The sequence below is a fragment of the Megascapheus bottae genome, chromosome 4 (genome assembly GCF_031878675.1).
Source record: "Megascapheus bottae isolate mThoBot1 chromosome 4, mThoBot2.hap1, whole genome shotgun sequence".
In the NCBI taxonomy this organism is placed as follows: Eukaryota; Metazoa; Chordata; class Mammalia; order Rodentia; family Geomyidae; genus Megascapheus; species Megascapheus bottae.
Genome location: NC_143512.1, coordinates 48939943 through 48953361, shown reverse-complemented (window position 1 = coordinate 48953361; position 13419 = coordinate 48939943). Strand labels below are relative to the sequence as shown.

Genomic DNA, 13419 nt, shown 5'->3' with positions numbered 1-13419 from the left:
TTTCCACAGAACAGGATATATATCCTTGAGGCAGAGTCTATTTGGATCATACCTGGAGGCTAGTGAATTTAGGTTTACATACAGAAAGAAATAGTAAATTTCTTAAGAACAAGTGATTTGATTATACTTGAAAAGTAGATAACCAAAACTTCAGCACTTTTCACTAGAAATCATTTGTGACCTTGCTGGTTTGCTGCTAACTGATTGAATATGAAGGGTTTTGTGATTGAGTTATTCAGTAAATCTTTTTATGCTTCAGGATGAATTCCACTCACGGTTGCGTTTTAATCGGAGAGGACTGGTTGCGATGGCAAATGCTGGTCCTCATGATAATGGCAGCCAGTTTTTCTTTACACTGGGTCGAGCAGATGAACTTAATAATAAGCACACCATCTTCGGAAAGGTTAGTGGCCAGTTATCTTGTCCTATCTTTTAAACTTTTATTCGTTAGATTTCTATGGCACATATTATCAAGTTTTTTTTAACAGCTACCTTCCTGAAAATACTCCCAATATTTATTTATTATTTTCAAATATGATGGAATATGAACTATAAATGACTACCTGAATTCACTACTGCACATTTCAAATCAGTCATTTGTTACCACTTTCACGTGTTCTTCCTGTAAAATCAGACTAGTAATATTAGTGACTATCCCACTTAGCTAATAATATTGTTTTTAATTTTTTAGAAAGATACTCCTGCCATAAAAATAAATAGATCAATTTATTTAAATTTAACGTGGAAGACGTATTAATGTTGAAAGTTTTACTGGAAATATTATTTTAAATAGGACCTATTTACTCCTGATAACTTTTAATGTCATCTGACAAAATGTTCTTACTATAGAGTTTTAAACAGTTTTCTTTAAAAAGCATTCTGAAGGTTTCCTTCATTCTCTCGTCTCATAAATATAAATATATTCCTGTGTGTTTACATTCCAGTATGTTTTAATTCTTCCACGTTAAGTATCAGTAGCTTATTAGCACCCTCTGCTGGTTCAGTAAGAATTGCTCTCATATTTCCTAAGCAAAATGTGTTTAAGAGAGAAAACAAACAGTACATTTGGGAAGTTGGTATTTTAAAATCATGAGAAATGTTGAATTTAAAAGAATCACACTAAAACAATTAATACTGTTACTTAATTCTTAACAACATTTGTAAGGAAATATACATTAGTGTTTTTTAAAAATATTTTTATTGTAATTAATAGATGGGTTACATTATATTTACCAGATAGAAGGTACATTACTTCACAAACATTGCTACCCTTTCTCATGTTTTTGTCCCCATTTCCCTCCTCCCACCCCCTCCTCTCATCTTATTTTCCCCCCTTCCCTATCCTATTTCAAATAAACAAAGATATATACAATATATCAGATAACAGGGTAAGGTACAATAACAATATGAGACAACCAAGGGACAACAAAAGAGATGAGAAATAACCTAGTACATTAAGAACAACAATCTCCTAGCAGAGGTTTACTATAGGGCAAAACCTAGATACATTGGTGCTTTCTTTCTTTTTTTACTTTTTTTTTCCATCAGTCATGGAGCTTGAACTCTGGGCCTGGGCTGGTGTTTTGTTTTGTGTCACTGGCAGTGCAGGTTTTCAGATTAAGTTATGTAGAAAATTGATTTTTTTTTAACTCACAAGTAGAGAGTATTAGAGAACACAAAGACGATATAGGTTATAAGTTGGAAAACCCACTGCTGTTGGGTCGGTAACTTCTTCAGAGACAGATATCATGGCTATTGAAGGAGGATAATGATAATTTGTTTGGGTAGATTAAGTGAAATAATTGCAAAGTATTTATCACATTGTGGTTATTTGCTTATTGTAATGTCTGATTTGCTGATATTTGCATAAATGTTATTTATTTTTAAGTATTATGTCTGTAATGGAAAATTACAAGAAAGTATATCATTCATTATTTCATTATTCATTTGCATATTCATTACATTCTGATATAATAATGTGGCATTCCCTTTTATTTACAAAAATATTGGCAAAAGTCCTCTATTAAATGATTAATATAAAAATTATAATATATTTTATATTTTTACTTGCAAGGTTACTGGGGACACAGTATATAATATGCTGCGACTGACAGAAGTAGATGTTGATGAAGACGAAAGACCAAGAAATCCACACAAAATCAGAAGTAGTGAGGTAGGTACATGATTATGAAGCAATGGAGGGCTTATTTGTCTTTTAAGAGGACCTGACCATTCACAAACTGAAACAACTAGATGAAGGCTTTATGAAAGTGTAGCATGATTTTGATTTATTTAAGCACAGTATTTAAGAATGTTTTTGAATGAGGTGAGTAGCTGTGCTGACTTGCTGGTGGTAAGATTGACTAAACATCTGTGATTGCAGAGGAGGCTGCATGAACAGTCTGTGAATACTCAGTGATGTAGGAGAAAGATCACAAGGTTGCACAGAATAAAGCTTTGTTGTACTTTTGTGTGTTCTTTTCCTCGGACTCTTCCATGTCTTCATTTCGTGACATATTCTTTACTCTTCTTTTTAAAAATAATCTTTCTCTGATTCTTCAAGTACCACTTTTAATGGTTCTAGTTAATGGCAACAAGTAACTTTCTTAGTAATTATAATTTTTTAGCTTCTTGATTTTGTTGACCAACCAATTAAACAAATTTAAAATATAAAAAATTTTAATTAAGGATTTTAAACTCAAAGATTAAACTTTAGGTGACAATCAAATGAATATAAAATTCAATTTATAATGGTAAGTTATAAGAATTAGGTTTAGTTAGCCCAAAGAAATGATTTCATAGGTAAAAGTTACCTCATATTGAGGAAACAAGTTTCTTAAGAGTATCTGTTGTTCTTCCTCTGCCTCATTTAAATTTCCTAATTATCTTTTTTCCTTTTGTAGAATAAGAATAAAATATACTGTTTTTATTTAAGTTGTGCATAGCTTATTAGGAAGACCCAAAGAACCATGTAAGTATGAATATTCAGTGTGGTTTATCACTAGACTAGTAATGTATATATGAGGACAATCTCAGAGTCTAATGTCAATACAATTAATATTTGTTTTAATTATTTGTCAAATTTAGAACTAGAATAACATTTTCAGATATTTCTTTTTGTAGGTTTTGTTTAATCCTTTTGATGACATCATTCCAAGGGAAATTAAAAAGATCAAAAAGGAGAAACCGGAGGAGGAAGTCAAGAAATTGAAACCTAAAGGCACAAAGTAATCAAAGTAGATTCTTTTTAAACTTTAAAAGTGACACTAAGGGGTGGGGGGTGTGGGGGCGGAGGGAAACGGGTACCAAGACATGTGAAAGGGTATCAATGTATGTTAATTAATGCACCTTCTATCTGGCAAATATCATGTAACCCTTTTACTAATTACAATAAAAAAAAGTGACACTAAGTTATTTAGTGTGGTTTACTAGATATTTACTAGTAATTGAAAAGTCCGTTTGAGCTGGGGACCATTCAGAATTATGAGTGTGTGGGTTTTATTTTTGATAGAACATTTCTTATAAACCTAGCTAAAAATGTATTATCTCAGATGCCATATAAAATCTGTGTAAGATATTTTGCCATCACAATAGCATCACCTATTGTTATAAATGAGTTAGTGAAAAACTTTGTTTTAAAGTTAATAGATGTTTATTTTAATGAATTTGGGAGTACAGAACAGTCTAAAGAATATTTGTATTTTATGGTCCTGTAGTATCTTTAACTGTTTGTTTTGGTTCTGATATGAATAATCATATATATATATATATATATATATATATATATATATATATACATATATTGCCTGTCCTGGGCTGGAGCTCAGGGCCTGAGCACTGTCCTTGGACTTTCTCAGGGCTAGAGCTCTACCACTTGAGCCTCAGCACCACTTCTGGTTTTTTTTTCTATGCATGTGGTACCAAGGAATTGAACCTGGGTCTTCGTGCATGCTAGGCAAGCACTCTCCTACTAGGCCAAAGTCCCGGCCCCCTTATAAATATTTTTAACTAAACCTGTTTCATATAGGACTCTGGATTATTTCTTGAAGATAGCATTCTAAAAAAGTAGAAATTTCTTTTTAAAATAAATTTTAATACTTTGTGTTAGTGTTTTTCACATTATTAATATTTCATTTTAGTGAACTAGGGCAGAATTACACTTTAGCTTGCTCTTTCACTGAATTATAGCAGCCCTTTTAGGGATTTTATTATAGAGATAATGTTAGGTTCAGACATTAAGTATAATCCTGCCACATCTAGTAAATAAGAAGCAAAGCTTAATAATCTTGCGGAGCTTCAGTTACCTGGTTTTATAAAATAGAGCTTGTAACAAGTTTAGCACCAGGTTGTTGGGAAGACTAAGTGAGAAAGGTTATGTGCAAACATCTTACAGTTTCTGTATTCCTTTTCTTTTTAACTAGAAGTTTTAGTTGGTTTTCTTTTTAGTGTAGTATTCAATACATATTAGTTTCTTTTTTTTCATATCCTACAAAATGTAAAGTTGCTTTTAGAAACTGTCAGTAATAAGCTAGATACTTTATTTTTTGCACTAATTATTTTTATTTTTTATTGTAATGTATATAGGGGTCACAGGTACATTTGCCAGACAGAGGGTACATCACTTATCACACAATGATACCCTCTCTCATGTTTGGTCCCCATTTCCCTCCCCTGATGCCCTCCCAATCATCTTGTTTTTCCCCCCTTCCCTATCCTATTTCAAATAACCAAATAAGCATATATACAATATATCAGATAACAAGGTGAAATGCGGTAGTAGTATGAGATAACCAAGGGACAGCAAAAGAGATGAGAGATAACATAGTACATTAAGGACAACAATCACTCATTGTATGGATTTTCTTTCTATATCCTGAATGTCCTTTTGTTTAGCATCATACTCTATGGCCTTATGTATCTAGGTTTTGTTCTATTGTAAATCTCTACTAAGAGAGCTCAAGGTTTCTACTGATTATGACAAATGAGGGAAACCAATGAGCCTTTGTTCCTTTGAGCCTGGCTTACTTCACTTAATATATTTTTTTTAAGTCTTTTCATTTCCTTACAAATGGGGCGATGTCATTCTTTCTGACAGCAGCATAGAATTCCCATGTGTATAAATACCACATCTTATTGATCTACTCATCAACTGAGGGACATCTGGGGTTGGTTCCATATCTTTGCTATGGTAAATAGTGCTGCAATGAATATCATTGTGCTAGTGGATTTTGTTGTGCTAGTGGATTTCGTATGGTCTGAGTAATATAATAAGATCTAAGTAATACTGTCTTCTTGAAATAGTCACAACATATCTCTTTTTAGTCTGTTCTCTTCCTTTGAAAATAGGATTATATGTGTTTGGTCTAACCTTTTGTTTGTAATTTTTTTATTTGTTTATTGTGTTTTACTAGAAATTTTAGTTTACTTTCCTTTGGGGAAGAAGCTGAGGAAGAAGAGGAAGAAGTAAATCGAGTTAGTCAGGTAATTTCTAACTTGACTTCTGAATCAGCATCTAATTTTGTCCTATTTTTTTATATCTTTTGCTCCTGTTTTATTTAGCTCAACACATTTTAGATACATATTAAGTACAAACTAAATTGCTTTGTGGTGTGTACAACAAGAGTTTGTGCTCTTGAATTTGTTGAATTAATCTATTTTTTCTGTCCATTAAAACTGTTCTTGAAAGGTTTTTTTGGGGTTTAACTTTATAATTCAGACTTTAGTTGTATTTTTAAAATCTGATTTGCCAGGTGACAGTTATTTCTATCATTATTACAATAAACACTCATATATCAAAACTCATACTCATTTAATGTTATTTACATATATTTGCTTCATTAATTCTCAACACAACCCTTTGAGATAGTAACTAGTATCCTCAGTTGACATGTGAACTAATTCAGGTAAAAACAGGCTATAATGTGTTCCAAGTCACATAATTAGTATAGCTACCATGGGATTGAACCAGTCTAACTAAAATCCTTGTTTTGGAATTGCACGTCACATCCTGGCCTTTTATTCTATCAGCCCTTCTGACGATTTTCTCTTAATTTGTTTCATCATAAAAATACTGAAATATTACAGCTTCTTATTCTGATATTTGTTTTCCTAGAAAATCATCTTCAAGGCTTTTTATTCCTTCAGGCTCTGCTATACCTTCCTTTCTTGAAAACCAGTGAACACTGAAACCTAAATGATTAGAAATAGTACTGTGGTTCAAAGTGGCAGAACATTAGTCTTCAGTGCAAAAGCTTAGGGACAGCACCCAGGCCTTGAGTTCAAGCCCCATGACTGACAAGAAAGAAGGAAAAAAAAGAAAAAAAGAATTTGGTCATAGATTTTCTTGCTCTTTACAGTATCCCTAAATAATCTGTTTGATTCTATTGATTCAATTACTAGCCTATCTGTACACCAGTTTTCTAAACTCTGAAATATATGGCTGAATAATTTTTCTGAACTCTTATCTCATTTTTAGTCTCTTTAGGAAATATCTGTCTGCACATTAGATAACAGAACTGAATTCATATTTTCATGGGATTCTTTCTTGTTTTCCTTATATATCATCAATCATTCTGCCATCTTGATTTCTCAGAAGTGTTCTTTATACCTCCCTGCATTAGTTCACCTTTCCTAGTTTGTAATTTCAGTATATACCTCTTCATGGTTAAGAAGAAGTATTTTATCCTGGGACTGGTCTCAAACCATAATCCCTTATTTCTACCTCCCAAGTACTTAGGATGACAGGCTGGAGACAACACTTGGCTTATCTACATTTTGGCTTTTTTTTTTTTTTTTAATATTTAGCTCTAGTATGACCTTCTGATTACTTCTACTTCTTTCCCCAGCAAACTTTAACTAAGCCTGTGCTAGAAACTCTTCCTGTAATATTTTTTTTAATGCTCTCAAAGTACTACAACTTCAGTATTCCTGTGATTTACTTTTTTCATTATCAGACTGTTCAATACTTAGTTTATGTAATTGCTATGAAAATCATGTTATGTAGAGGTCATTCTTTTTTATAGTTAGAGAAATCAGTATTCAGAGAGGTTAAATTGCTTTTTAAAAAGGCTTTTATAACTGTTAAGTCTCTAACATGATTGTAGTCCCCGAAAAAGTTACTTCTCTCAAGACCAAGCCATCTGAGACACTACAGGGAAATCTCACTGGTAATATACCAGTCTGGGTCAAAGCTGCCATCGCCTCTAGTAGGTTGAACAGCTTTGGAGAGCAAGGATAGGAGAAAGGAGTTGCTGTATGCAAATTTAAGTTTCTATTCTAATGGTTAACTTCATTCTGAAATAGACTTCAGGAGAAATTTGTTTCAATTTTTCTATTCCTAATAAATATATTTAAACATTCAAAATGTATTTTTATTCTGCTGCTTTCTACTGTAAAAGTTAAAAAAAATGTTGAAATTACACTGAACATTGTAAACTCGCCCTCCGGAGGCAATCTGTGTTTGCCCTAAGATTCAGCGTGAAAAAATACTAGCAAGATAATCCCAGAGAGCTCTATGCTCTCTTTTCAACCTGAAAAACACTCTTAGCATGTTACAAAGGCTAGACTCAGCATTGGAAAAGTATAACCATGTTTTGTTTTTGTTTTTAATTTAGGTTTAGTATTTTCAAATGTATGAAATAACTAGAGCCAAAGCCAGAAACTAAGATTTTAAATTGCTAAGAAACAACATACATTTTTCAGTTGAATGAAACTATGTATTTCTAAAGCATTTAAAAATAACTTTCATTAGTCATTTGCTTATCAAGTTTCTTTTGTCAGTGACTCTATAGTGCTGAGCTTTCTCCCAGAATCTTCCCCACTGACTGTAAGTTAATAGCTGGTCCAGTCTGAATTGCAGCTTTGCTTTATGTTAGAGCCCCCTCTGCTTTACGGATTATCAGGGTGGGATTACAGCCACTCCTTCCCCCCACTCACTTATTCATGGTTTTACATTCCTTCATTATTTATTTTAGTATCTTTCTACTACCTGTTAAAATCTCTTTAGAGCCATAGAATTTTATAGCTTGCACGGTCGGGGTGGGGGGGGTCTTTATTCAACTTCCTTTCTTAATAAATGAGGAAGCAGACTGGTTAAGTGACTTGCCAGACTGACTTCATTTCTTTTTTGATACAATTACATGATAGAAAGCTGCCTTTCTAATAGTATCTTGGGTTCAGAAAAGCATACTGTTAAGACTGTTTTCATGATGTTCTCCTGGGCAGTGCAAAGAAACTGTGATCTGGGAGTTAATATAGTCAGACACAGCTAATTGAATGCTTGAGCCCAAAGAATACTTTGTTGCCAGTGTGTAACTGAGTTTTTGAACAAGGAAGTTGGAAATGTAATAGGAGTAAATGTAAATACTTTACTTCCATTCAATAAAGTCAACTGAATATATATGGCTTAATAAATCCTAGATGAATTATTAAGTATAAACCTTTGTCTAGAATAAAGAGTTTGACATTTTCTTCATTGTTTAGATTACAGTTACAGCATTTACACCTTTTGTTCCAATAAACTAGATGCAGCTATGAGAAGGAAGGCAGTGAAAAGGATGGGGTTTAAGCCTAAAACTGCTTCACACAGGGAGTATTTGAGGAGCAGAAAAACTTGGTGAAGTCAAAATTAATTGAAGATAAGAGCTTAGACTTCAAATATCTGAAGAAAATTTTATCTGTAAGAACCCTTTCCTTGTATTATTTTCTTAGTAGTTTCATTTTATATTGATTTGAATCCTTTTATATAACTTATATAGAAATATTAAAAATATTCCCAAATAAAAGCCTTTAGTCACACAAGTGGTTTTTATGAGACAGATTAAGTGGCAGGTCCAATATAAAAGTTTTTCAAGAGCTAGATTTTAAAACAGCAATCAAATTTTCATTGTTCACAGTGATATAAGGAGTCTGTCTCTAACTATAAGACATATTAATGTTTTGATTTCAAACTCAAGAATTATAGGAGGGCTTTTCCCTCATCCAGGCAAAATTAAATTGATAGACTTTAGGTAAACCACTTTTTAGGATTAATTAAAATGTTGTTCCTATTCTAGTTTATCTTATGAAATTGAACTTACCTTCAATGTCAGGAGATTGCTATGAGCATAGTATAGAGAGGGCTGCCAGTTTGCTAACAGACAGAGGCTGTCATAGTGTTAAACAGTCTCATATGTATTTCTGTCACATCAAATTGCACTCAAATTACTTAGTTTTCTAGATGTTCAGTGATTTTTTTGAAAATACATATATATGGATATATGCCTTAACATCTATCTATCTATCTATCTATCTATCTATCTATCTATCTATCTATCTATCTATCTAGTTTCCTATTGCCATTGAAACGATGACACAAATTTAATACCTTGAAACAAAGCAAATTTAGTATTTTAGCTTTCTGGGGATTAGGTGTTGGCAGGGCTGCCTTAAAAATATATTTTTTTTTATTGTCAGGGTGATGTATTAGAGGGGTTACAGTTACATTCATAAGGTAGTAAGTACATTACTTTTTGAACATTGTTACCCTTCCTATGTTTGTCTCCCGATTCCCCTCTCTCCTCGAGTTGTAAAGTTCATTTCTAACATATTGTCTTGTGGTTATCACTGTTATATTGGTTCACCTTTATCCTTTGTCTTGTTGTTCCCCTTCCCTTCCCTAATTCAAATAAACAAATAAGTGTATACACAATGTACCAGGGTTGTCTTTTTCAAAAGGTTCCGGGAGAAATTCATTTCCTTGCCTTTTCCAACTTGTAGAATCTTTCTGTGTTGCTTGTTATGGCCTGGACTTCTACTTTCAAAGCCATCAATTTCTGATAAAGTCTTTTTCACAATGTATCACTCTGGCACTGATTCTCCTTGTATGACTTATAAGATCTATCCTGATAATCCAAGATAAACTCACCAACTTGAAGTCCTTAATGTACCTGCAGTGTTCCTTCTTTACCATGTAAGGTGGCATATTCACAAGTTCTTTGGCTTAGGACAAGGACATCACTGAGAGCCATAAATCTGTCTTCCATATCTGTCTTCTATGTTTGAAATAAGTTGATATGCTTATAACAGAGCTTATTTGTAGTTCATTTGTAGTTCCAAAAGATAGAACTATAATTGTTTAAATGGTTAGAAGTTACACATAGCTTTTCTTTTCTCCAATTGGACTTTTTTTTCCAATGATAAAAGCGTGCGTGCGTGCGTGTGTGTGTGTGTGTGTGTGTGTGTGTTTGTGTTTGTGTTTTTATAAGCTCCTTTTAGTACTGAAACATGGATTGACCCATTAAGACTGATATCATGAAGATTCCTGCATTGGGTAGGAGACTGTATTAAATTGTACATTGAAAATCTCTTTGTGGCTGGTAGTGTGGCCTAGTGGTAGAGTGCCTGCCTAGCATGCAAGAAGCCCTAGGTTCTAATTCCTTGCTAACAGATGCATAGAAAAAGCCAGAAGTGGTGCTTTGGCTCAAGGGGCAGAGTGCTAGACTTAAGAAAGTTTAGGGACATTGCCCACACTTTGAGTTCAAGCCCAAGGACTGGCAAAAAAAAAAAAATCTCTTAGTGCGTGTGTGTGTGTGTGTGTGTGTGTGTGTGTGTGTGTGTGTGTGTGTGTGTGTGTATTTATATGTGTATATGGTTTTAAACAATACAAATTTATTATCTTGCAGTTTTGGAGGCCAAAAGTTCAAAGTTGACTTGGTTGAAGTTGAGAAATGCTATTTTGTCTATCACAAAACCATTGAGAGTTGAGTTGTTTGGTTATATTACAGTTTCATGACAAAATCCATAACATTTAAAACCCAATTACTCTGTGTTCATTTTGGTTTTGGCCTAGATGTTGGTCCTTTTCATTTTAAATAAGAAAAAAGAAGGGAAATGGGAGGAAGAAAGGAAGAGAGATCTTACATATTTATAGCAATTGGGCATGTGATCATGGAAACTCTTGAGTCCAAAATATGTACAGTAGACTTGTAAGCTCCAAACACTGGGAATAATTAATGAGTCAAAGTCTACAGTGTAGAAAATCAGGCAGAATTTGTATGTTGCAATTTTAAAGTACAATTGCCTTTTCTTTGGGAATCTTCATATTGGCCCTAAAGGTCTTCAGTTGCTTAGATAAGGCCTGTTTACTTTTTTGGAGGGTAGTCTCTCAAAGCTTAAAATGTTATTTTAACTTAATGTGAAATAAGTTTGTTTTTTCCTTTAAGCATTCTTTAAGTCAGTCTTGGGGAGATAAACAACCTCTTTTCCTTTTTCCCTTTATATCACATGTTAGTCTTGAATTCAAGGTCCTCTTGCTACAACATCCCAAGAACCTTTTTTTTTTTTTAATTTTTAAGAGTCTTGATTTCAGGGCCTGGACACTGTCTTATCTGTTTCCTTAAAACTAGAACTCTACAGTGGTTTATTGGAGTAAGTTTCATATACTTTAATACATAGACTGGCTTTGAATCTCAATCCTTAAATCTCTGTCTCTTGAGCAGTTAGGATTACAGCCATGAGCCATTGGCATCTGGTTAAGAACATTGCTTTACAATGATTAATAATTTAAAATTGATAAAAAGTTTGCATATATTACATATACAACATGATGGTTTAAAATATACGTACATGTAGACTGTCTTAAGTGAGCTAATTAACATGCACAGGACCTCTCAGTTTTTTTGTGTGTGTAGATAAGAACACATAAAATGATTGTAATTTTCAACATTCAAGTTTTAGTTAAAAATAGTTAGATGTTTATGGTTGTGTTTCCAGGAGGGAGCTAGATAAAAAAAAAATCTATAACTAAAATTCATAATTCCTGAAGATAACCTGAAGGCTGGAGAAAGGAATGTTAGGGAGACAAAGTCTTGAATAATTGAAGTTCATTTTGTATATGACCTAATGACCTACATGACTAACATGTACATTTTGTACATTTGTATATAGGTCATTTTGTACATATTCACTCCTTTTGTTTAAAAGAGCCAAGAGTACCACTCCCATTTTTAAAATTTTTTTATATATTTTTATTGTAATTAATAGAAGGGTTACATTATATTTGCCAGATAGAAGGTGCATTAATTCACATACATTGATACCCTTTCTCATGTCTTGGTCCCCAGTTCCCTCCCCCCGCATCACTCATCTTTTTTTCCCCCCTTCCCTATCTAATTTCAAATAACCAAATACAAATATATCCAATATATCAGATAACAAAGTGAGATACTGTAACTATATGAGATAACCATCATCATTCTGAAGAAGTCATTCTGTATTTTTTTAATTAGTACAAGTTGTGGACAAAAACTTGTAAACTTATAGAATATTACATTCTGAAACTTATTCAGTACAACTACCACCTTTGTGTTGTTTTGACACAGAATCTGAAGATGTTACCCAGGTTAGTCGCAATCTCTAGTGATCACAGGCACCTCCCACATCAGCCTTGCAAGTACATGTGACTACAGATGTGTATTGCTGCATCTAGCTCCATTTTTCTTACCTTACGTTATTTTTCTACACTTCTGTTTTTGAATACTTTTTATAGTTGGACAAAGATATTATCCAACAATTAGTTGACATTTGCCTTCCCATAACTCCTTAGTTTTAAAAAAGACTATGTAATTAGTCCAAATTACAAGCTAAAGTATATTTAGATATAATGTTTGAGTAAGGCTTTTTGTTTTGTCTGGAAAAGCTGGACTGTAACGGTGTATTAATTGATTAGATCATTAAAGCCCAGAAATCTCCATGATAATACAGAAAAAAATTTAATTTTTATTATGGAAGAATATATTTTAAGGTATACACTTGTCAAATTTAAGAGCTGTTCTCAAAATTAACTGTGGGGCCTGGTACCAAGTTTGAAGTTTTCCTGCCGTGCAGTGGGGAAGTCTATAGCCAGTTGCAGCTCTGTCATCAGCCAGTGTTCTGGTTCTGGGAGAAGGAGCAGAAACAGAACAAGAGGAATAATGCATTTATATTTTTTCGTACATTACTATTGTTAGGAAAATCTGAATTTAAGCCCTAGGTCCAGTTCTACTTACTAGCTTGTGACTCCTAATAAATTAATCTCTTCATTCTTCTACTAAATAGTGCTGATAATCACTTCATGTTCTTTAAAGGAGAGGGAATATGAATGGGAGAAATACCTTCATAGCATGATGTCTGGCATAAAGTGTGTACTTGTTAAATTAGAATAATAGTAGCTGTTTTTTTTTTTTCGTTTGTTTGTTTTTTGTCGGTTGTGGAGCTTGAACTCTAGACCTGGGAGCTGTCCCTAATCTCTTTGGCTCAAAGCTAGTGCTCTCCATCTTGAGCCATCGTATCACTTCCGGTTTTCTGGCAGTTAATTGGAGATGAGTCTCGTGGACTTTTGTGCCTAGACTAGCTTTGAATTGTGATCCTCAGATCTCAACCTACTGAGTAGCTAGGATATAG

At 33.2% G+C, this 13419-nt stretch overlaps 1 protein-coding gene across 2 annotated transcripts in view; it reads left to right on the top strand.

The window, feature by feature from the left end:
• Cwc27 (CWC27 spliceosome associated cyclophilin) overlaps positions 1-13419 on the top strand; it is a 179377-nt gene that overhangs the window by 13101 nt on the left and 152857 nt on the right. For both annotated transcript variants that reach the window (XM_090331865.1, XM_090331866.1), the window contains exons 4-7: positions 260-403; positions 2075-2173; positions 3124-3227; positions 5412-5481. In XM_090331865.1, the coding sequence (XP_090187991.1) occupies positions 260-403; positions 2075-2173; positions 3124-3227; positions 5412-5481 (417 nt within the window). The remainder of the gene's footprint in view (positions 1-259; positions 404-2074; positions 2174-3123; positions 3228-5411; positions 5482-13419) is intronic.